At 42.0% G+C, this 25,180-nt stretch overlaps 1 protein-coding gene across 10 annotated transcripts in view; it reads left to right on the plus strand.

Moving 5' to 3' along the window:
- The first annotated feature begins 483 nt into the window (after positions 1-483).
- The window catches only part of LOC115603998 (sex comb on midleg-like protein 2), a 70,531-nt gene continuing 45,834 nt past the window's right edge, over positions 484-25,180 (plus strand). For 2 of the 10 annotated variants that reach the window (XM_030476593.1, XM_030476595.1), the window contains exons 1-4: positions 484-572; positions 14,276-14,382; positions 19,883-19,951; positions 21,240-21,383. In XM_030476593.1, the coding sequence (XP_030332453.1) occupies positions 14,361-14,382; positions 19,883-19,951; positions 21,240-21,383 (235 nt within the window). In that variant the 5' untranslated portion in view covers positions 484-572; positions 14,276-14,360. Of the gene's footprint in view, positions 573-1,344; positions 1,389-14,275; positions 14,383-19,882; positions 19,952-21,239; positions 21,384-22,220; positions 22,412-25,180 lie in introns of those variants that run through there. The other 8 variants (XM_030476597.1, XM_030476602.1, XM_030476599.1 and 5 more) reach the window with 6 other exon arrangements.

Genomic DNA, 25,180 nt, shown 5'->3' on the forward strand with positions numbered 1-25,180 from the left:
CTTCCACCGAAGCCTCCGACAGAAACACCTGCCATGGGGTCACCTTCCCCGCTCAGAAGGCGCTCCCTGCGACGGGAAGCGAGGGGGCACCGAGCGCCTCCTGCCCCGCCGCAAGATGGCTCCGGGAGAGGGGGGTACCCAGCTCCCCCCAGCTCCACGAGGGGCCGGCACCGCGGGAGGATTGCGGACGAGAACGGTCGGAGAGCCACCGGCCGCGCTGCGCTCGGGGCCGCCTCACGGCCCCTCGGATGGGACGGCTCGGCCACAACCGAGCTGGCTCAGGCGGGGCCGCCCCCCGCAGGTACGGGCAGCGTGCGGGGATGCCGGCAGCCCTGGCCCCTGCGGAACGCGCTGCCCCGGCGCGGAACGCAGGAACGCGGGCCGCTCTGCCTCCGCTGCCGCTTCCCCTCGCGGCGGGCGGAAGGGGGTCGGCGGGGGGGAGGCCCGCGCCCCCGGTGCCGCTGCCGGGCATGCGCGGTGCCCCCGGAACATGGCGGCGGCGTGAGGCGGGCAAGGGCAGGAGCGGGTTGACAGGCGCGCGAGCCGCCGCGGACCCTCTTCCCGCCCGCTCGGTGAGTGGTGGCGGCGGCGGCCCCCCCTACAACGGCGGGCAGCGGGAGGGAGGGAGGAGCGGGGAGAGTAAAGTGAGTCGAGGCGGGGGTCATGCCCCTTCCCCGGGCTCCCACCGCGACCTCCGCCCGCCGTGGCCGCGCCGGGCGCCGTGGGGAGAGAAAAGCGGCGGCCCAGTTCTCTCGCTCCTGTCGCCCTCATTCCTCTCTGCGGTGCCTCCGCCTGCTGCCCCGCCGCGCTGCAGGCGGCAGCGGGTCTGGCCAGGGCTGCCCCGTGCTCAGACGCCGCGTCCCGGCCTCCCAGAGCTGCCTGCTCCCCTCCTGGGCGGGCTGAGCGCCGGGAACCCGCTGGTGGCTGGGGCAGGGGCGCAGCTGCAGGAGCGGGCGGCGGGAGCCGGTCCCCGAGCGAGAGGATCGGGGCGGCTCTGCCTCCCGGCACCAACAGAGCTCCTTTCCGGGGGACTCTGTCGGGAGGGGGGCGGGAGAAGGTGGTCGTGGCTACCGGGCAGCGGGAGCCCCGGCGAGCAAGTGCGGCCCGGGAGGTCTTGGGGGGCGCCGATGCCTGCCGCCCGCCGGAGCAGCGGGGCCGGCGGCGTTTGACAGCAGCGCGGGGAGGACACGCCTCTCCCGACCGGGGCGGCCCCGCTGCACCCCGCTCCCCACCCGGCGGCGGCTCCGAGCCCTCCTGTCCGGGGCTGCCCCTGCCCTCCTCTTCTCCGGCGAGCGCCGAGGCTGCCGCGGTCCTGGGGAACGGTCGTTAACCCGAAAAAGTGGATGCGCGTTAGGAATTACGTGACTGGAGGCGAGCCCTTGTGTTGGGTAGGGGCCGGGGACTGCGCGGCGGAAGGGGGCCGGTCGGTGGCGGGGAGGGGGGGCAGCGGTTGTCCGGCGGTGCGCGGCTGCACCGCTCCCGGGTCATGTACAGTTGAACGGCGTATGGCACGCGTTGATTGCCGAGTTAAAGGGGGTGTCTTGCGTGGGGAATCGTGTTTTCCATCGATGTGGGATGGCCCAAAGAAAGTAGTTACAGTACAAAAAGTGCTGTTCTGTGTTGTTCATCAACGCTGTCTGTAGCGGCTGGGACAAGCTGTGAAGTAGACTGCAGTGCTTTAGTAGTTAAATTAATGTTCAAGTTAAATTTGTGCTCAGTTATTCTTTAGGAGGAACGCTTTCAGCATTTTTTAAGATCTTTAACTAGTTACTTACTGCAGTTTAAAGTTGAAGCCTTTAACCGAAACAGTTACTTTTGTTTTTCCTCTGATTAATTAGGCTATAGGAGATTGCCAGAAATAATTTTAAAGCCTTAAAGGTTTCATGAAGAGGTGAAATACTGTTATCTGAGTGAGTTCTACTAGTGTAAATCTCACACGTGACTCGTATATTCTTACTAACGTAGGCTGGCTAAGTGAGTAAAACTTAAAAAGCATAGACTCTGTAGATACGACAGTAGCTTTTCAGAGCGTCCTGTGTCTGACTTGTAAACAGCTCTCCAAGCTTGACTGATTATGAATTTTTTATTATTCAGAGTAGCAGTCTTAAACTTCTGGATTTTTAAATCTTTCCTATTGCACCTTACTCTTTGGAAGCCGCAGAGCAAAGCAGTCATCGAGGCAGTTGCTCAGGCTCAGTACCCTCTGCAGCATTTGTGCAGGTGGGAAGAGTAATGGCAGGAAGGCGTTCGCTGCGCTACAGGCATGTTTTAAGCTGTCATATTAACATCAGGTAATAAATAGGGGAGTGAACGAGTTGCAGCGTACCAGTTCTCCATGGGCCACCATCAGGTGCTGCTCACTGGTAGCGTGTCTGGGGAGCGAACTTGTACAACCAGGCTGCGTGCTTGGGATTGGGGGAGCTGGTTTTCTCCCTTAGGGTGTTGTAAAATGTAAGTACTATTTAAGGATGATATTACTTGAATTGATGTAAAGAAAAAGCTCTTTGGCTCGTACTTTAAGGGAAATTCTGCAAGCGGGAGGCAACGGGAAGGTGTATATGGTAAAACTGGAGACCTGGAAGTACTTGTATGGCTTTTAATTTTAACAAGGTCTGGTCTAAAATATGAAAACTAATGTTTACTGATTTTGTTTGAGACTCAGCTGATGGAGTTGATGCTCTAGTTTTCTATTTGGTGGGAATTGGTGGTAATATTTGTGTAATAAGGTAATAATATTTGTGTAGTATCTTTTAGGTTGCTTGGTATTGTATATTTTTAGAGTAATATTCACATGTAGCAAAAACAAATGCTGGCTTTGATTGTGTGTTATAGCTGCAAGTATAAACTACTTTCACACCAATTAGAAGCTGTATAGGTATGCAAACGTGACTGTCTCTAATTAGATTGTTCTTAAAATTTGGTCATATGTTAAGTGCTGATCTTGATGTAGGGAGGTTAGGGAAGAAGCAAAGACAGTCCTCTCAAATATGTTTCCTCAGACTTTGAATGTGCTGATGCCTTTCTTCCTTTGCTGTGCTGTCCTTGCTGTCTTCATGCTCTCGTAAGGTGGAGGCATTGTTCTCTGGAGTAGCTGCTTGAGTACAAAAGAGGCATTGGAGAGTGTTTCTTTTACAAAACCAAGTGTAAATTTGTTTTCACTAGGGTGAAATTTGTAGTGCTGAGAAAGTGTTCCAATGTCTGTCTAAAAGTTGTATGTATAAAACAATGATGCAGCTTTACTTAAGAAGAGAGACTGTGAAAAAAACTGAAGTAGATGTAGGTAGCTCCTTCTGCCTGTTGTACATGGGTGCCTTTCTCATGATTTTGCCTCATTGTCTTACTACTCCAATGGGATCGTGAGCTGTGAGTGAGCCCTGTTTACTCCCTTTACTGTTGCAGTCAATCCATAGTGGAGTGGATGTACAGGGAGAAATCAAGTCCTCATTAATTATCCCTTGGTACTAAATAGCATCACTAACAGGAAACAACATTTGTCATTAACTGACCAGGAGGACACTGCAGCTGGCTTTCTTATTCATCTGATACACCTACCTCAAACAAGGATGGGTGAAATACAGTTAATGTTGCATGTTTTAAGATAATCTTTGAAAATACCTTTTGACAATCTACTGTAATATTTTCTAAGTGTAAGTATAAAACAAATTACAGGTACAGACACTGCTTCAAGGAGCCTACACAAGGGAGGTTGTTAACCAACTTCTTGACCTCCGCATCTACAGGGCATTTAAAGTTCTGTTCATTCCCATTTGAAAGAAATAGCCTTAGGCACCCAACCTCAGTACCGATTGCTTCTTCCAGAGATTAAAATCTTAAATGTAAAGGACAATACCCTTTATGTTCTTTAAAGTGTAAGACATGCAACATAAATGGCACAGAACTCCAAGAATTTTCTAGCGTGTGGGAAGAGCTACAAAATCTGGTATAAAGTTATTGAGGCTTAATAGAGCAATTTGTAAATATAAAGCAATGGAAATGTTAAATGGAAAATATTTGTACTTGAATGTTGCAGGTGTTTCCAAATGTTACAGGTGTTTCCATTACATGTGGTAGCCCTGGTATTTTTGCAGATACTTCTGATTTGCATTTTGGCTCAATGTAATTTGAAGTCCCAGAATATCTGTTAATATTCTGATACGATTTGGTGTATGATTCTTTTTACTGTGATTTGTGTTTGCGCATGTTGGAGTTTTTTTTCCAATACAATTTATACAACTTCTTTGGAGACTTCTTTTAAGGTCCAAGTGTCCTATAATTTGGTGATAACATGATGTAGTGGTAGGAAGCTTTAATATTAGTTATACGCAGTTAAGATTGCTCTCACCTTCACTTAGCGAAGACTGATAATGGTGAGGTACATGTGATGTGTATGAAAAGCTTTACTTACCATCTCTTAAGTGGAGAGACAATTCATTTGCTTGAAGTAAAGCCTCTCAGAAGTGAAAGAGTTAAGTTTTTAAGGGAGTTTTTTATTTTAAGAGTATATTTCTGTGTGAATACCATTTTTGTACCTTCATGCACTTGCCAGCTGACTTGACCTGGGCGGGCAATGAGGGCTGAGGGTGTGTGCCCAGCTCCTACCACCCCTCACCCCTGCAGCAATGCAGGCAGTGGAGCAGCAATGCTGCCTGTTGCTCCTGGAAGCAGTGAGAGAGGATTTGGTGAGTGGTCAGCTCAGTCCACATGAGGTTGTGTGTGTAAACTCCTCACATTGCCCGAAATTTGTATCCCGTGTCTGATCTCTTTGAGCATATCTACCTATTGTCTTTTGGGATGGGCAAGGGGAGCTTGCATGAGTGCAGGGCTGGCTTCAGGTACCTGATCCAACACTGAGCAGACTCCCCTTTTATCCGCAGCAGGTATGTAGACAAAGAGTAACCGATGCGTTAAATGGTGGTGATGACCCTCAGAGACACTCGTATATCTTCCCTGTAGTGTTTTTGCTTGGTCAGCAAGGACACAGATCTGGAGGAGACTCAGGAGCTGCATGACAGCCTTTCGGAAAGCAGCAACTGTCTTTACAAGCTGCCTTATCTCTTTTATTCAGGCTTGCTCTGGTAATTTATCTTGTATGCAGTGGACATCGGGCACAGGTATATACAACTAGGCCATTTGCGGCAGAGGGGATATACTGTCTCCTACTCTTAGTGACTCTCCTCCCAAGATTCCTATCACAAAAAAAGTAATGACTTTAGTTTCTCTGCCCTTGGAATAGGACCAAACCCCCAGTATTATCTTAGATATAATGAAACTGAAGTATACACTTCTTTATGATGGCAAGTTACATGTCTCTCTTTTAGCAGTGTCGATTCAAGACTCATTCGTAGTTCTGGAGTTCAACAAAGGTGCCTGCTTTTGAGTAGTGGTTGATCACGTTGCCTCAAATTGGTCCAATACTAAGCATGCACTTATTGTGGGTTTTCCAGGTGCTTTCTTCCTGCCTTTCTGAATTACTTAGAGTCTAATATCAAAGCCTTTCTGAAATACTGAAACCTTTAACAGAATGTTAGTGCCCTTCCATTGTTCCCTGGGGAGCAGGGAGGTAGCCCTTCTGCTCCCCAGGGAAGCTGCTGTCTAGATATCGTATGTCCAAAATAATCCTAAAGTACTTTTTCTTTTTTTGATTTGTTAGAATAATGCTATATGCAGCGTAAGTATGAATGGTGTTTTGGACTGGTATTTTTTTACCCTTAAATGGTGTATTTTCTATGCAGCTCCCCATTTATATGTTGTCATCTAAAACTAAGCAAGACATTGCATTAAAGGTGGATGTCCTGGTTAAATAATTTGATTCTAGGCCTTCACAAATCAGGTCAAATTCTATTTAAGATATCAAGGGAATTCAGCCTTTCATGAAAGGGATGAACTTCTTTGATGAAATCTGTGTTGTCTTCTCAAGGTAATATGATATCCCTTTTAGTGCAGGGCAAAGACCAGGTTGAGCCTTTCATCATCTCTAGCATACATTAGCTCAGGGAGCATCTGAAGTTTATAAAACTTACAAGAGGGTAGCACCATTTTAATGAGGTGCATACCTAAAATGAAGCATGAACCATTATTTATGTACTGTATGGAATCTATCAGAGATTAATGCAGGAAGGTTCAGTGCAAGGAGTGCCATTCCTGGGGCACTTTTAAAAGCCTATTAAAAAGCAGAGTTTGTAAAAGTGAGTCTTGTACATGGAGGAATGTGAAAGGGTATCAGAGCTGCTAAATTTGGTGGAACTCCTTATTGTCACTATCATCTGTCAGGGGCTCAGAGATTAAAAGGGCTGTAGCGTGTTTGATGGTACTTCTCATACTGTATCTCTCGTCTGTGTACCCTGCACTGAAGTGTTACAAAGAGGCAGCGCTTTTCTGGAAAGCTCAGAAGAATTGTACTGGTTTTAATAACGAAATAAACAATGTTATAATTAGTGGAAAAGCTTTGTATGTGGTGTGTAATTTCTTTTTCCAGATTGTTGTAGGAAGGACCTACATAGGTCCTTGTCTGAATATTCTCCAGTGCTCAATGATGTGAGCCCTGGGTGGCGGAGCAAGGGGGGATCTCCTCCAGAAATGTGGTCTCCAGAAGAAAGGGAGATGCTCTGCCTCTGTCCTGGGCTGGAGCTGCACACAACCAGTGGCAGCTGTGCAGTCATGCTGAGGAGGAGGTGGAGGAGGTTGCCTTCTTACAGCCTGCTTCTTTTTTAATTAATAATCAGAATTGTTGTCCTGGTAGGTGGTAAAGAGAGTGATGGATTTGCTGTGAATGTTATTGATGCTTTGGGTCTTTCCTCTTCTTCCGTTTTTAATGATGGAAGATACTACAAATAGATACTACATCTGAGTACTGGCTGTCTAGTCCTTTGAGCACTTAGGAGTTGTCTTGTCTTCTGACCTGTCAGCCCTTTGTTAGCTGCAGAAATATTTAGCAGCACTGAATGGTTCTTATGAATGTTTGTCCAAATAGATGGACAGATGTTTTTGGTGGTGTCTGCATGCAGGATGAATTCCCTCCCTTGTGTGAGGGGATTAAGGGAGGATTTCCCTTTTTAGTTTGAGAAATAAGAAGTTAGGGAAACAGCACCGCCATTGGTACCAGCAGCACAGGTGAGCCTAGGGCAGGGATGTGGGGCAGCCTGGAGACTGCAAGCAGCTCTTTGGGGATTTCTCCCTTCAGAAACATCCTTTGGAAGGGGGAGCTGTCAGGAAATTGCTTCAGGGTTTATTTAGTTCTGGTTGGTTTGGTTTTGTGCCTTGACTAGACACCAGTACGTGGGACCAATGTAGTTGTCCCATTATATAAGTCAGGGTACACCACGGAGCACTGCAGCAGCAGATGTGGTGAGGAGAGTTCTGTGTTTGTTACTATACAGTGTCAGGAACTCCAGCTAGCATTATATTGTTTAGATTCTCTAGTGGGGAGAAAGAAACAGATACTTTAAGCACTGGAAGAGGATGGTGGCAGAAGTATGTTGCTGCAGGCATTGAGAACAAGCAAGGGGAGGCAATCGTGTTGCTCTGAAACAAGCTAACTCCGCTGGGGTGCTGACAGCAGACCGATCCTATGCAGAAACGTCCCAAGGCTGTTCATGCCTTCAATGAAAAAAAATAAACAAATCGTGCATGCTATTTGATGTTCATAGATTTCTGCATCAGACTAAAGGTGTTTGCGTTTCTCTAGATAATCTGTTGGGTGAATAAAGAATCTGGACCACAGGGGTGGGTTTGCTGGCAGCGCAGTATGTGGGTAGAGATCTGCTAGATAATATCTGAACTGAGTTTCCACAGTCCTTTTCAAGTTTGGAGGCAATGTAGATGGGAGGAAGGCAAAATTGCCTAAGTGGTTGTAAAATCCCTTTTCCACCATCCCTCCTCTGCTTGTCTTCCCCCCCCTTGTCCACTTACGTACACATACTCTCTCTGACTGCTGCTTTTAAAGCCAGTGCAATAGCTTGTTGTTCACCAAAGACAAGCACAGAAAAGCTCTATAGGGATCTCTAGCATCTGGGCATCTCTTACTATGTTTGCAACAGCAATGTTTTTTCTCCCTTACCTGCTGTATTTGCACTGTGCTAAAAGTATGCTTGGTGCCTCACAGAACAAATAATTTGAGAGCTCTCTTCTCTGTCAAGGGGGACGTAGCTGAAGGTAGGGGAGATGTTTCAGGGTGTAGAGAGAATTTTGTGCAGATATATAGCTCTTAGCCAGTGCTAATCATACAAAATTGTTGTGGTTTTTTGTGCATAAATTAGTTAGATTGTTTTATGAACAAAATCTGAGTTATGCATTTGAACAAAGCCAGGTTGAATAATGATGAATGTTTTCAGGAAGAGTACTCCAGGCTTGAAGGGGGAAGTGGAAAACAGCACGGAGGTTTCAGTGAGCTCAATTCACCAAAATGTTTAAGCAATTTGTCGAACTCTTGTGCTACCGTAAATAAGTACTAGTAAGCTACTTAAAACTAGCAGTTTTACTTAAGGTAGAAATGTAGGCTTTGTGAGCTGTATTTTTGATTTATTTGACTATAACGTTAAAATACCCTTTCATGTGGGAAGACTGGCATTTTAAGAATATTTAAAGCTGTTAATGGCCAGTCAGCCGCTTTGCTGAACTGCTGACTTCACACATGCCATTTCCTTTTTCAGGTTTTTACAACCCCACATCTTCTGACTTTTAAAGCAGGATGGGGAGGGAGGGAAAGAGAAAAGCTATTTTTATTTTCCACTGGTAGCCATAGAGCAGCTTTAAACTTCAGTTTGTAAAATTACTGTGAAATCAGTAATTGTTGAATCTACATGACATAAATTGTTTGTTGTGTGTTGGTATAAGCTATGCTGTTTAATTTGGAGACTTTACTTTTCCACTCTTCTCCTTTATAAGTATTTATTTCTTGTTTCAGGAATTTTTGGGACACATCTTTGGTTGAAAACTTATTAGCGTTGCTTTTTAAAATACACGATGCCTCGTTCTGTACTGAATAATACACTTAGTATGGTTTGAGAGTTTAGACAGATTTTTGTAGTCTTGGAATGTATGACTTACTGTAATTACAGTTGCTTGTATTCTAAAGCAGATCGTAAACTTACCTGGAGAGAGGGCAGAACATTTACAGGCAGTATTTTACTGCTGACAGCTTAAAAGTTTGTTTATGCTAATCACTTCATAAATAGTGAGCAGTACACTGTTGGTGACTTTCTGAGGAATTTTGCAAGTGCAGAAAGTCTCTTCTTGATGTTAAGGCAAGTGACATTACAAAATGATATTTGTAAAGCACCAAGTACCCACTTTTTTCCTTTAGCAACTTAAGAAATACTCAGACTTAGTTGTTGTAATAATACATACGGCTAGCTAATAGTTACTCTTTCAAAAGCCTGTAAATTTGACAAAAACCTGTCTCTTCTAGGTCTGTTTTTATCAATTAGAAGAGAGGATGTTCAGATATATCAGCTCATTACAAGTTCTGCTGTATGAAAACATGGAAGTTTAATTTCCTTTCCTTGAAAGAATTTTGGTGTTTTGTTTCTTGGTTTGTGTTTTTTTTGTTTGTTTGTTTGTTTTGGGTTTTTTTTGGTTTTTTGTGTTTTTTTTGTAACAAAGAACATGAACTAGAAGGGATTCCAATTTGTATCAAATTTCTTGTCAGAACACCGACTGATTATATGTTTGTGATCATAAATGAAAGAAGACCGGATCTTTAAGGTTTGTTTTGAGATCATACATGTGTAATGCTAAGTAATACTAATTTTACCACTACAAAGGTCGTTTTACATTTGATAAGCTTCTGATACATTTGTGTAAGTTTTTTCTCTTTCAGTCTTTGATATCTTACTTTTCTATGATGATGCCACATGCGCTCTAAAAGGTGTGAACTAAGTATTTCTGTTACAGAAATAAGGAAGTATATGCTGTTATGTCTTGAAGTGTACTCAGTGAATCTACACAATGGGTAACTTACTGAAAAGTAAATTTTCGAGTATTGGAAATTTGGAAGTATTGCATGTTATAGAAATAACTCCTTTTAAGTCTTACTCTCTTTATTTGCCTCTTTAAACCTCCTTAAGGAATTGTGAAAATAATATGAAGTAGGGATTTTATTCAAGAGATAACAGATCAGTAGATGATTAGATTTAAAAAAAGGTATTCCAGATTCATGAAGGATAACTTTGAAGGAATGCGGTTAAGTCACATGTGTTTGGGAAGCGACTGGTGCCCATTAGGTACATGTTACCAGTGTGCGGAAGCTGGAGAGGGAGCTGCGGCTGCCGGTCAGTATGTCGGTCCATGGAGGAGGCTGTGCAGGTCCTTTCCTTGAAGAGCGCTCTGCTGTGTTGGCCTTAAGAAACAGCAAGAATGAGGCGAGGAGCAGTAACAGCAATGGGTGATACTGGCCAGCGGTTCTAACTGGTGTATCTTGAGTTTCTAAAGCTGTCAGCACATGAATGCTGCTGGTGAAAGCAAATGTAGGACTTGTACATACAAAAGAGTTTGGGGAGAATTTTTTTTTTTATTACGTTGTGCCTATTCTCTCTCTAACTGGTTTTGCTGTTCAAACTACGTGTAATTCTTTCCCCCCCTTGTATATGGAAGTTTGATCTGGAAGCATTTGTAGAAGAAAAAGAAAGACAAAAGAGGGGCAAGTAAAACTCCTTGTTCAGATTGAGCCTGAAAAATGTCTGCCTGTATTTCAAGCTAAGATTAAGAAGAATTTAATCTATGTTTCAAAGTGCATATTTTGTTAGATTCCTCTTCTGTGCTGTGTATCCATATAAAAGAATAGCCTCAGCCCTTATCCAGTGGAGACTGCTCATTGACAGCTGTCCCTTCCTGCCCTGAGGATGGCAGTAATGAGGTCTGAGTTACTGCATTTATACCACTGGTAGGGTCAAAAAGCTAACTGGCTCTGAAATCAGTGTCTCTGTCTTACCTCTGAGAACGAGATGTAGTCATTGACAGAAAAGCCTTTAATCTTTTCGGTGGGAACTAAACCCACAATCTACTGGTCACTTAGGCTTTTTTAAAATGTTATGTTTATCTCTGTAATTCTGTGCTGTGTATTTTTTATGAGCAGGCATGCTGTCAAAGTAAACTGGGAAGCCCTAAATATGCATTATGTTTTTTGAGGACATTCAGCTTACTCGAGTGCCTGTCTTACAGGGAGAAGGATAATGGAGAGACCTTGCAGGCAAAACAGAGAATGTTTTTGACATCTTTTCTGGAATACTAGCTGTTCTGAAATGCAGCAATACATGTCCTTTGAGTAATTCTTTGAAAATCAGAAGAGCAAAGTTAGACAGGAAAAATGTTTTCCATCCTGTTGTCTGACACCTAGCATTATGTAGTAGCAGCACAGAGAGGGTGAAGGTATCGGCTTGTCTACTAATATACTGCTTTCTGACAAAGGGCTTGCACAGTGGGAGGTGGCTAGTAGAAGTGATTTGGGGATTAACAATGAAAACTTCAGTGAGGAATTAAGGGCAGATGAATGCTTTTTATCTTGATTTTTTTAAAAAGTAACTGATGTAAGAGATGCTAATCAGAGATACGAAACCACCTCAGTTTACAGGATGAACTGAGATGTAAATTATGTAAATAATACACTTCATGAGTGTGGAGATCCTCCTCTACTGTTTAAATTGGAGATATTTTGCTGATGAATACTGTGTTATCCTAGGTTCAAGTCTTTTTGGGGTTTGGCCATTTTCTGTCTGTGACTGACAACCACTGTGCTTAGCTTGGTCCCTGTAACTTTGGTTTCATTCTGCTGCTTTGCGCACCGTAATGCCATTACACTTCAGCCTTGCCATCGCATTTATTTGCTGGCATATTCCTGACCTGGTTTTGTTGCATTTTTTCCCTTTCATTTCTAGAAAACTTCTAGAAGCTGCTATATTAATTTCTTAACCCAGCTTTCTGTATCTCTCAGCTTGTGTGCCGAGGTGCACATACAAGAACGCCACAAGCTCTGTCCTTGCTACTTAATTTTGCCCAAACTCCCTGGAAGTTTCTCTCCTGTATTTGCTGGCAGTTCTCCTCCTCTGTGGTGGGTGTACTGTGGGTTGAACGATGCTGGTGATGGGGAGCGCAACGTAAGAGGACTCTGTCTTGGTTAGCAAAGGACATAACTGCCTTGGTTACGGTTTGCTGCTCAATTACGTGAGGCAGTGGAAAGCTGTTCCTAGGTCTGCCCCTGCAAAAGAAGTTACACTTTGTTTCAGATTCACCCCACTGTATTGGAGGTAACTGGTTTTCATTTCGCTCTAATTTAGCATCATGAGCAGTTATTAGACGGAGGCTCAGAAATACTGTTCTTGAATGTTTTCTGTGACAAACAGCGCTATCTACAAGCTAATTTAATAGTGGCTCTAAATTGAATACTTAGGTGTAACTGGGTTTTAAGTAGCACCTCTCTGAAACAGTAATATATTTTATTCCTGCAGTTGGGTTTGCCGCGTTTCAGGCAGCGCTTTCAGAATTTTTGGTTGTCTTATATTTTTAACAGGCTGGTGGGCACGCTGTAAAACAGCCTATCTGGTACAACACAAGCTAATGAAAAGCTGGAATCCTTTTTATGTTCTGACAGACTCTCCGGTTGTGCTAAACTTGATGACTATCACTGCGGGGTTGGAATCTTTATTACTGCACCAAGTGCAATCTGGTACTTGGAACAAAAAGATAAAAACCATGCACTCTTTTAAAGTAATCTGTAAAAACAGTTACTTTGACTCTGCATCACCTTTCACGATTTATTACTTGCAGTGGAAAAGCTTTGAATTTTTGGGGGAGTCTATGAAAGTATCAAGTATTTCAAATCTATCTGGTGGCTTAAAAGGATTTCTGGTCTTAATCCTGATGATCACTTATGCTATGAATGCTATTGTGTAGCAAAACCTGCTTATTTTATGGTAGTATTCAGTTTTATTTATAACTGCTTTCAAGTCTCAATCTTGAGAGTTTTTGTAATAACGGTCTAGCATGTTCACACACACACAAAATGAATTCTTCAGTCACTGGCATTTTAAAAGCCATATTTAATTAGCTTTAGCCATGGGACTTGCACTGTATAAAGTTTTCATCATGCAATCCATCACCATAGTGTGCAAGTTCCTTGAAGTTTTACTGAAATGTCACAGTTCAAGGAAAACACTCAGCTGTTTGATGCCTCTCGTTATATCTGATGTGTATGTGTAATATTTTTTTTCTTAGCATATGAGTGTAAGAGTCAAGAAATTCAAGTAGATAACTTGCTTTACAATTAATATTCCTTTTATGTAACATTGGAAAGATGCAGCTTCTGATAATGTTACCTTTGCCAGAATTAATCTTGGAAAAAGTATGCACTTTTTTAAATAATTAAAAAAAAAAAAAAAAATCTTGAACCTTTGATGATGTCAGCTTTAACCTCATGGGAGTTCTTTGAAAGGAAATGATCAAATAAGATAATTCAGAAATTTAAATATATCTTTACCCATTATTACTTGAAAGTTTAATGGAAAAGGATAATATTGCTGGCTTTGTTACTTTGAGGCTAAAGAGTTTGACTTGAACACAGAGTTCAAAAAACTAGGTGCTGGAGTTTGTAATGTACATTACAAACTAATCACAGTGATGTACGCAAACACACACACAAAATTAAAGTTTGGTTTTGCTGTTTTACAATAGTTGAACTAATCTGGCCTTCCTAGTTTCTAAACTGTACAAGAACGTGGCTTGCCACTTTTATCTGCAGTTCGCGTTTCTCTACCAGGTTCTTTCTGCTCTGTTTTAAGTCACAGTGGGCAGGGATATCAGTGAGCAGTTGCGCTTTTTTGTAGGTCTCTTACATCAGTGTTTTGTTCCCACTTCTACTGTAGTTGTGCAAGACAGTGTGTTTTACCCAAAGGTGTTTAAATTGATGATTGTTTAACAAGTGAGGCAGGATGAGTGGGTTATGTATAGAAGTCTTTCAACCATTTTTCAAGTAATGTTTGTTGGCAAAAAAAGGAATAAAGCATGTCGTATATCTTTTTATTAGAAATCCACAGGAAATGCAAATCATTATACAATGAACTGTCTAAAACAATGAAATAAAAGTTTGGGTTCTGTACCCTTGCTACTTTGCTACATCCATTGTTTGCACGCTGTTCTGCACACAGTTTGTCAAACATTTGCAGCTTAGTACCAGCAAGATAATTATACACCAATACAAAAAAAAAAATCCTCCTTTCAGAAAAAAAACCCAACCTAAACTCCAACAACAACCTCCCCCCTAACTTGTTGTATTACTACTCCACAGGAAACTGTTGTTCTGAAAGGAAGAATTAACTGGTCTTTCAACTTCAGCCTTTTTATTGTGAGAGGGGAGATCACAGAGTGTTACCATGGGGAGAACAACAGCTAAAGGTAAGGCCTGGTAGCTTTTATCCATGAGGAAAGAAAACAGGGAACCTGCTAAATTCTCATTTTGAAGGTGGGTGGGATATTACTTGACAATCACTGTACTGTTAGAGTAAAGAAGACAGTTTATGATATGTACTGAATACAGGTAAGTTCAAGCTTCATATTGTTTTAGAGTAAATATGCTAAATTTGGCTTATCCTGGAGTTCTACAAGTCCAACCAAAGCAATTTTTTTTTTCCTGTGACATCTTTGAAGCCATTATACTACTCTAAAATTGAAGAATGTGTCTGGGTGTGATATTAAATAAAATGTAGTGCTTTATTCTGTAACTGCATATAATTTAGCAGGACAATGACTGAATAGTAAAAGGAATCAAATTTTGCCACCATGAATGACATTAGCAGCTGTTTCTTGAAGACAAAATGCACATTTTTAAAGAAATTCATCCATGAATGCACAGTGTATAACAAAGGTGTGATTTCTGCAGTGTTAGGTCTGCTGAAGTTAATTGTGAAATAACTGCTAAAATAAAGAGTGAGACTTAAGAAAAAACAAGGGTGTTTGGGTTAGTGAAACAAAGAGAATGTGAAAAGAGAAAGACCCACTGTCTGAAACCAGGTTGCTGCTGCTTTTCAAAGCTTTCAGATGGGTAGTCCTCCCCCATAAAAGGCTGCTAACACTTTTGTATTTTTCTTGAGCGTTCCATCTTCAGCCCAAGCTGCTTTATGTGCTTGTGCGCTCCCTTAGTAAATAACTGCTTTTGTTATAATAGATTTTCTGTAATGGCAGGACTCATCTGTTTAATTGTTGCACCAAGAGTTTATGGAGGAAGTCTGTCCCCTTCTCTTGCAGGTTTTCTGCACAGCTGTTGTCTAAATACACTAAAAGAGACACCCTGTTCCAGACAGATAAGATAAGGATCCCACGAGGGAAGCACAAAAAGAAGGGAAAGGAGACATTTCATATTAACTCAGTTTATATATCCTCAGCTGTGTGCACTGAGGCTTAGTAAAGGGTAGCTTTAGCTCACAACCCTGAGTGGTAGGGAGTGAAGGCGGCCCCTTCCTGAGCAGTGGTAAGTCTTAGTAAATTTCATTTGATGGTGAGTAACTGCGTGGCATGGGAAGAGCAAATGTTTTGGTCACCCCAAAGCATTTCATGTCCTTCAGGAGAGACAAGGGGTTTCTTTGAGAGAAGTGGTCTCCTGCCATGCTTTGAACATCCATCAGAGTTGAAGACTTTAAGGTGGCTAAGAAATAGCTGCAGAAATCTCGAAAGCATGACAGTGAACTGCTTTTTGCCCACATTGGACAGCAAGCAAATAGCAAGTCTTAGAAGATAACACATATATGCTTCCTCATGTAGTACACCATCCTCTGGTAAAAACTAATACTGTCAGAAGATGTCATCTTGTTTGTTGAAAGGTTAATTCTTCCCAGAAAGAAGTGTTGTGGATTTTTAAAGCATCTCAGACAAGAAGCTGGAGTTCAACATGGGAGTTTATAAGAGCAGCTATACACTGGTCACCAGGATTATCTTTACCAGGCCTTATATACTAAAAGTGCCATTTCTGAATTTTTTTTTTTTTTTTTTTGCATTCAAAGTCAGTCAAGATAGCTTTGACTTTTTTTTTCCTTGTCTCTAATTTCTTGCCTGATAGATGTGCTTCATCTGCCTGTCTTCTGTTGAGTAATCTTATCAGCAGAAGAATTCTGTGGTTACAGATAGGGTGGGAGTAATGTAAACACATGAAGTTTTGAATTGGGAAGCAGAAACCACTGTGTTAAATGATCTTACACTAATCTTGTTTTGCATCTACAGCTTTAGTTTATGAGGTGTACCATAGAAAAACAGGTAATTAGTGAACTATAGAACATGCTACTTTTGTAATTTTAGTATATGCTGTATTCTAGTATCGCTACCTAAAAGAAAATGATATTTCATGGGGTTTTGAAAATAAGCATTTAGCCTGTATTAGTATTATAGGCTAAATGTATATATATTTGCATAGCAAATATAAAACCTCTATGTACTTGTATGTATAACTATTTTTTTTTTAACTTTCCTTGACAGTGGTGTCCTATTCTTTTGTCTGAGCTGAGTAGCATGTGATGAAGTCCACAGTAGCAATATTTCATTTTCGTTTGTGTTTTGACGAAATGGTCTAAAACATACACTGTGTTTTACATTGGAAAGTAGACTGAAACTTGTCTCTTTGAAAATGGACTTTATGAATAGAGGAAAACATAATGACCTTTCCAATGTGTGAATAAAGTGCCTATCTTCAAGTCCACTTTTCAGGTTTCCAGGAATTTAGTCATTGGCCGTGGCTAGGTGAAGGAGATGAAAAGAAAATGCCCTTTGTACCTGCAGAAGTATTTCCCTCTTTCATAACCTAATTTTTGAAGTTTGACCTCAAAGTTTGACCAAGCTGAGGGTCGTATGCTAAGGGAGTCATCTTCCTCAGCCCAGTGATTTGATATAATAGTCTTTCATGTCTTAGCTTTGTTTTCAATGATCTTTTGGATCTTAGTTTTATTCAGATTTATCTTTAGATGCTTCTGCATGTGCTGGGCGAGTGTTTTAAAAAGTAAATTTCTGATTTCTGGCCATCAAAAACAAGTGATAGTGATGATGCTTTGGGTTTATTACGAATGAAGATACCTCCACCTCAAATGAAACAGATGTTTAAACTGCTAGTGAGGAATCCATTTCTTCTCATTAATGAATGTAATTACCTCTTCTTAATTCTTGTAGTTTTATAATGGCTGATGATAAGAAAAATGTGTTGCCAAGTGTTCCATTTCAGCATTTGTATTTGCTGTGATATTTGTGAGGTAGGCACTAAACCTAACTGGTAAATGAAATAAATAATTTCGGTGGTGGCTGTCAGTGAGAACTCATCTGGTGTCCAGGCTGTGGTTTTTCATTCTTTCACCTGTTCTTTATGTCTCTCATCATGAAAGGCTGTCATGTTGTTTGAAATCTGGCACTGTTGGGTAGATACTCTTTCATGACTCTATCCTTTCAAGCTTTGGGTGTTCACAGGAAGCAGTTATTAGTTCTCTTCTTCAGTAAGTCTCTTGTGTGGGACTCTGTTGGATTTCCTTTTCGGAAATAAGTGACTTGGAAGTTATCCATTCTGTAGGCTGTCAGCCTGATGTCTGCAATAGCCTCATGATAGTTTTTGGGAAAACCTGCCTAATTTAGCTTGTAGAATGTGGCAAAAGGCTCTGCTGGTGATTGCTGCCACCCAGTAGAAAACTAGCTGGATTCAGTTCAATCCTGAAGAGGCTGGATGAAATGTATTTTGATCTGTAGGAGGGAGAAGGTGGATCACAGAATCATTAGGGTTGAAAGGGAATGTTAGCCTTCTGTCTAGTCATTGTTTCTGAACTATCTTTAACACTATCCCTTTTCAGATTCCCACTGGTATTTGTTGTCGGAACATAGGGTGTCCACTTGTGTGGCTTAAAGCCCTACTCCTGATGAAGTACTGGGGTTAGAACTCTGTGGGCCTCATCCAGAAGCATTTCAGTGGGTCCATCTAAAGTTGACCTCCATAAGGATTTTAATTTGGGAACCTATCAAGGAAAAAAGGTTCCAAAGCAAACTTCTTCCAGAAGAAAGAATGTGTAAGTCAAGAAAGAAGACTAAGTCAAGGAGTAAACATAGCATTTTCTTTCCCTTTCAAAAGACCTGTGGTACTCCCCATATCTGCTTTAGGAGAAACAGGTGATAGTTCTGCAACATGTGTTGAGCAGGTATGTAGCTGTAGGTATATTTTCTAGGACTGTGGAGTCTGGGATATTCTTAGGAGATGTCTTGGCCCTGAGTACACTAATAGGCTTTAACAGCCCTGACTAACCTCTCCTGGGGCCTCTCCTCATCCTGCCCAGGGCCGCATGTCAGCCCCTGTCCCAGCGATGCCAGAACAGGGCCAGTCTCCAGCTCCCCACAGCCTTCCTCTGCCAGGCCATGGGCCCATGTCCCACCCCAGCCTTGGCCTGTCCCCAGGGAGGGTGCCCAGTGCTGGGACTGCCCCCAGTGCCTCCCCACTAGTAGCCGTTGGCCATGGTGATGGGTGGCCCCGGCTGCTGTGGCCCTGCCTGGCTGCCCCTGAGGGGTCCCTGCCAGTGCTGTGCACCGGCCAGAGGAGCACCACATCCTGCCCAGCACAGAGCCAAGTGGATGGCTTATCCCCTCCTCGCTGACTGATGGGGGAGGATTTGGGGATGGATGGCAGAAGATTGTCATGATTCAGCTCCTGCTGTACATGGCAATTCCTCAACAAATAATGAAAGATGTGTGACAGAAATGATGAACATCATGTGTTGCTTTCCAGTAGTCTTTGTATCAAGAAGAGCCTTACAGAAAACACAGAAGAGAAACACTATTAGGGCTTAATCTTTGCTGCAGAACAGCTCGTATCTCATGTGTTTCTGATCACCAAATGCTACTTTAGGTTAGGTGTGTTTTTATTTTGAGTACCAGTCAATAGCTAAAGATGTGTGAGTGAATACAAGAATCAGCTACCAACACAGTCTCAAGTGAGCCATCTCTTCGCCTGTTAGTTCAGGCTAACTAGGATGACGCAAGGCGTGAGCTGAAGCATGCGCCTTCCCAGACAAGTGGCCCCATGCCTGGTGCTGAGGTGTTTGCAAACCAAGACAGTTATTCTAACACACAGAGCTTGGTAAACTTTTTAGATCTGAAAATGTACTTACATTTTGGTTGCCAGCTCAGTGTCGTATTTAAATTGTGCTTGAGTCCGTGAGTGTCAAAAGCAGGTCATCAAACTAATATTTTAAAGACTAAAAGGAATGAGTGGAACTGCCTCAATCTTCTCCTTTCTACCTTTCCAGTCCACCAGGTTTCTCATACATACTGAAATCCGCCAAAAATGAAATATTACAAACTCCGTGCTGTATGTGTACAAAGATGAGTGATAGAGAAGGTAGATTCTTAGGAATGATTTTTTTTTTTTTTTAATAACTGATGTGTGCACTGAGACAACTGCTTGCATGTGAGTATTCAAGAATTTAAATATAGAATGGAATCTTTAACTCAGAAGTATGCTTTTAGGGTGGGTTTGTTTTTTCTTGGTTTTCAGTTCATAGTGGTCTAGATAAGATTTAAAAAGATAACCAGTGATTCTGAGGATCTCAAATCGTGTGTAACTTGAGTAAAGCTGTTAAAAAATTAGGATAAGGTTGCTCTTTGTGAAGCTAACACTACATTTTCTGTAACTAGATTTATTCTGATAATGTAATATAGTCAAAAGCTCTTTTCATGCTGTACTTCTCAATATATTTTTAAATAACAGTAGTGCAGTGGTTAAATTTATAGTACAACTACCTTTTTGATTATGCACTGAAATGAGTAAAGGAAGTCAATATTTGGAACAAGATATTCTATATTGTTTGAAAACATTCTGTGTTACGCTGGACATCGTTATGATGTGAATATTGCATTTATTATGTAATGGAATCTTGTCTTTTAGATTCAAAGAATATTAAAAAAGAGAAAGATGGAAAGAATCAGCAGGCAAACAACCCGTCTTTAAAAAGTGGTAGGTATTGCAGCTGTCAGGCTATTAGTTGAAGTACTGTAAAAGGAAAAGTGTGTATTTGGATTGTACTATATTCAGAGGCTTTTTTTGCAATCACTTTAGCTATTACTGGTGCGTAGTTAAAAACATACCATTGCTTTTGTCTAACTCTATTAGGAAAATATGTTTTGGTATAGAAAACTATATTTGAAACTGCTTGACTTGAGCCTGAGAGTTTTACTAGCCAAGACAAAGTACTCTTTGTATATATAATCAAAGATACTGTGTAAACAATAATTTTCTTAGATGATTACTGATATTTTTTCTTCTCATCATGTATTTCCCAGTTTCATGACTTTGCTGCTGCAGTTATCTTCTCTTTCCTTAATGTGTTTGCTCATGCCAAAGAAAGGATTTTCAGTTTAATAGCTTTGAGTTTTTAGGATGGCTAACCAGTTTAAATTGCCTGGGATTCTAATCTTACTTTAAGCAAATTCTATTTTCAAATAAATTGTGTTTTTATAATAAACTGAGGAAGCGACACACTTGCCAGAAATGATCCAGCTTCTTAGCAAACTAAGACAGCCTCTACCATCCTCCACAGGTGCCATGGAGCAGCATATACGTGGGATTGCTGGCAGTTTATCTTTTGTGGCTGCATTGAGAGGGCAGCAGCACCCTTATATACCTTTCATATTTTCATGTACATTGCTTGAATATGGGGCAGTAAGAAATGATACCCTATTACCACCAGCCATAGTACAGCTTTCTGCTGTTACATTTGCCAGACTTAATTTTTCAATTTCTCGGAGTCCTAGTAGCCATCTTTGTTATTCTTCTCTGTTTCTTTGAGACAGGAAAGGAAGCATATTTATGTCTTGTTTTCCCTCTTCTGCAGTGTAAGTGGAGCTCCAGTCAAACTGGACTCAGATAGCATGTCTGTGTTTTAAAATAACGTAGTCTGACAACAGACGGAGCCCCATAAACCACCCCCACCCCCCAGCAAAGTGCTTTTCTTATGTGGATAAGATAACCATATTTAATGAGTCACTGGAAAACGTCCCTGGTTCCTTCTGCAAGGTGTTGAAAAAGCTTTGTAAAGAAGTAGTGCTAAGCAGGCAAGCCTTATTCTGTCATCTGTGTTCTTCCACTCAGGACTACACTGTTAATCTAGTGTCTGAGCACTGAATTTACTTGTGAAGTCCAGACTCGGCTGTGTCAAACACTTAGAGAGGACTGCCTTGCTCAAGATCATGGAAGATCTCTGATTTTTTTTTTTAATCCTGTGCTGTTACTTGTTGGTGGCAAGGAAGAAGAAAGAGCCTCTTGATGTTGGATGAAGAAAGATGCCTTACAATGCTCTGGGCTAGCATCCAGGAAATCCTAGAGTTATCAGGGGGATGTGTGATAAGAAAATCTGAAAAGGATCAGAGATACAGAGATGTAAGAAGAGGTGAAAAAATAGTCTAAAGTAGGTAGAGAAAGAGAGGAGGAGGAGAAAGAGTCTAATTGAATGATCACAACATATAGGAGTACAAGGTATAAAGCAGGGTATGAAATACCCTGACACTTAAACTAATATGTTTGAAAGAGTATGTAAACAAAAATTAAAGGGAGGCCTCATCTCTGACAAAGAGAGACTGTGGGATGAAGACTAGAAATGATCATACAGTCATAGAATGGTTTGGGTTGGAAGGGATGTTAAAGATCATCTAGTTCCAACCCCCCTGCCATGGGCAGGGACACCTTCCACTAGACCAGGTTTCTCACAGCCCTGTCCAGCCTGGCCTTGAACACTGCCAGGCATGGGGCAGCCGCAGCTTCTCTGGGCAACCTGTGCCAGTGCCTCACCACCTTCACAGTGAATAATTTTTTTGTAATATCTAATCTAAATTTCTCTTTGTGTCAATAGGCTCAGATGCATGTGTGCCAAGGGAACCTCAGGATGAAAGAGCACGAGGTGCTCAGTCTGCTTAAACAGTGTTTAGGCTATGGTGATACTGTATTGTAACCTAAATAAACCAGGACCTTAAATTTTACCTATCTACAAGTGACATTTAACTCATAGTTTAAATCTTCAATTTAAATTTTGTGAAACTTTGACTTACACTAAACTGAACCATTATGTCCAGTAGATGATGACAGGGAGCACTTTAGCGAACTGGGCATTCCCCTATGCTTGGGAGCAGATGGGATGTCTCCAAGGGTGCTGAGATAGTTGACCAATGTCAGTGAGAGGCTTCTCTCTCATTTTGGAGAGGTCATAGTGATTGGGGAAGTTTCATATGCTCAGTATCAAGAAGGACAAGAAGGGAGCACGTGGGGAATTACAGGCTGGCCCGCCTGACCTCAGTCTTCAGGAAGACTATGGAGAAAAATCCTGGAAGTCATTTTCAGGCACATGAAGGACAAAAATGAGGTTAGGAACAGAAGGTATGGATTTGCCAAGTGTGAGCTGTGTGTAACTGACTGCCTTCTGTGGTAAGTGATCCTGTAAACCAAGGAGAGAGTAGAGGATGTTGTTTGTCTTGACTTTAGCAAGGCTTCTGTACGGTGTCTGTAGTGTCCTTTCAGACAAACTGGTCTGATGTGGTTTGGATAGGTGGATGGAAAATTGACTGACTGCCAGACAGTACAAGATCCACCTGTCTGCTGGTAGCTAGTGGCATTTCTCAGCGGTCAGTACTATGGCTGATGCTATTTATGCCTCACTGGCAGACAAGGATGGTTGGACAGAACATGCTGTCAGCTAGTTTGTTGGCAGCATTTAACTGAGGGACTAGCTAGTAGGCTGGAAGGCAGGGCTGCTCTTCAGATGGACCTCCCCATCCTAGAGAATTGTTCTGGCAGGAACCCAGTAAGAGTCAAAGGCAGATGGAGGGTTCCTCATGCCCCTGGACAGACTGGAGCCCTGCAGCAGCACAGGCAGGAAGCTGGCTGCCTGGAAAGCAGTTTTGCAGGGAAAGCCCTGGAATCCTGGCAGGCAGCAAGCTGAGTGTGAGGCAGCAGTGTACTCTTGTGGTGAAAGACGTCAACTGCAAATCGAGTCCTAACAGCAAAACTGTAGGCAGCAGGCTGGACAAGGGATTTGCTGCTTTTTGGTATTTGTGAGACCATATCTGCAGTGCTGTATTCAGCTCTGAGCTCCGCAGTACAAGGAAGACAGAGCTATACGGGAGCAAGCTGGCTGTCAGCCCACCAAAAAAAATGAAGGAGCTGGAATGCAAGATGTAAGCAGAAAACTGGTGCTGAAACCAGAAAAATGGTTTCTTCAGCTGTAAGAAGAGAAAGCTTATGGAAGATGGTCTTGCTGTCTTCAGTTAGCTGACAGGTGGCTGTAGGGGAGACAGAGCCAGGTTTTGCCCAGAGAAGCTGTGGCTGCCCAGTCCCTGGAAGTGTTCAAGGCCAGGTTGGATGAGGCTTTAAGTCACCTGGTCTAGTGGAAGGTTGGAACCCCTGGCAGGGGGGTTGGAACTGGGTGATCTTTAAGGTCTCTTACAACTCAGACCATTCTATGATTCTCTCAGAGGCACAGTGGAAGGATGAGAAGCAACAAACCGTGGCTGGAGCATGAGAAATACCTGCTTGATGGAAGGAAAAAAAATCTTCACATTGAGAGTGATGGAACCCTGGAGGAACAGGAGACGGAGCTAGAGACCTCCTGGGGTCCCTTCTAGCTTGAGTTACTTTGTGATTGGCAGCTTTGACAGGGAGTGATAGAGTATTGATGCAGAATTGCAGAGAGCATGAAGGGTCATTGGTTGTTGCCAGGAATGCAGGCAACTATGGTGTAAACTTACTTCCTCCATTTTAAAATTAGGCTGTTTGCCCATGCTTATTGTCTTGGATCACTGTTCTAGAGTCTCAGTCCTGTGTTGATAAAAACTGTGGTTTTTTTGGTTGGTTTCTTTACAAAAGGTCCTAGTTTCATTCTCGTGTAACATATTTCCTGCTTCCAGTATATGCTGGCATGTTCTTTAGCATAAAAATTCCTTTTTCTCTAGTTTTCACTTTGCTGGTGGGTTATAAAGTTGTGCTTGTTGCATAATGGGTTTTTCTTAAGCTGTTTAATTCAGCCTGCAGGTTTGAGTGGGAAGAGAAATGCATGTTAAGTCATTTAGTGAGAGCTAATTTTCTTAAGGTGTTCTATTTCTCAGCAGTTGCATGTTTTCTAGGGCTGTAGAATTAGAAATATATATAAAACAACCGCTTATTTACCTGTGGACACTGAGAATGCAGAGAAGCTTTTTGTGCAGAGATTTTTTTTTTCAATGTGATTATCTTCCTAGACATGCATCTTACATGTTGCAAGCATACATTTATCTCCTATTTCTATGAGTGCAGTAATTAAATGATAATTAGCACCATCTCTGAGAGCTTGGTTTTAATTTAATACAGCATATCTTCACAGGTGGAGAGGTTCTAATTTAAATTTCAGGTCATTTGTGCTTGATGACAGAGGTTTTGATAGCCAGGATTTAAAGCAAAGAGCTAGGCAACGTTGTTTTCCTCTTGGCTTTATTTGCAGCTGGGTGCTTGTGTTACCTTATGTGTCTTTCTAGTGAATATTCCCTTGGGAAAAAAATAACCTGTTTGTTTCCTGCTCTAATTTTGGGTCATCCTACCAAATTTACAGTCCTGTTACAAAAATTGAGATCATTTGGGAAATGATGGTATATAAAGATAATTATTCTGGAGGTTTCTCCTGGTGAAAGGTGCTGTGTCTAAAGTATCTACATGTATATGGTCCTTAACACGGTGAGGCTCTTATTCATAATGACAGCTTTTACATCATGTTAGATCTGAGATAGCTGGAACATACCTAACATTTTATTTTTGGTATGTTTAATTTTACTGCATTTGGTACTTTAAAGTTTACTAAGGTAAACTCTGATTAAAATAACTTTTTTTTTTTTCAATCAGAAGTCAAACTTAAGTGGCAACTTTATTATTAGACTCAAAGAAAAAAATATTGTAAGATGAAGCTTCTATAGCAGTTCATCATAGTTAATTTTTGCAGAGTCCTTTGCCTATCAGTGAAAAGAGCAATAGATTTGGAGGCTACTTTCTGGAGAAAGCTCTGAAGGGCCATTTCCTGAGCATGCCTTCCTGAAATACAAATACTTAACGTATGCTTAAGTTAATGTACCCTGCCTTTTGTCACTAATACAAAATTGATCTAATGGCATAAATCTGTGAAGAAAATTTTCATTCCAAAATAAGCAGACTTTCAAGATGTTGCATGGAAAT

This window comes from Strigops habroptila, chromosome 2, assembly GCF_004027225.2.
Source record: "Strigops habroptila isolate Jane chromosome 2, bStrHab1.2.pri, whole genome shotgun sequence".
NCBI lineage: Eukaryota > Metazoa > Chordata > Aves > Psittaciformes > Psittacidae > Strigops > Strigops habroptila.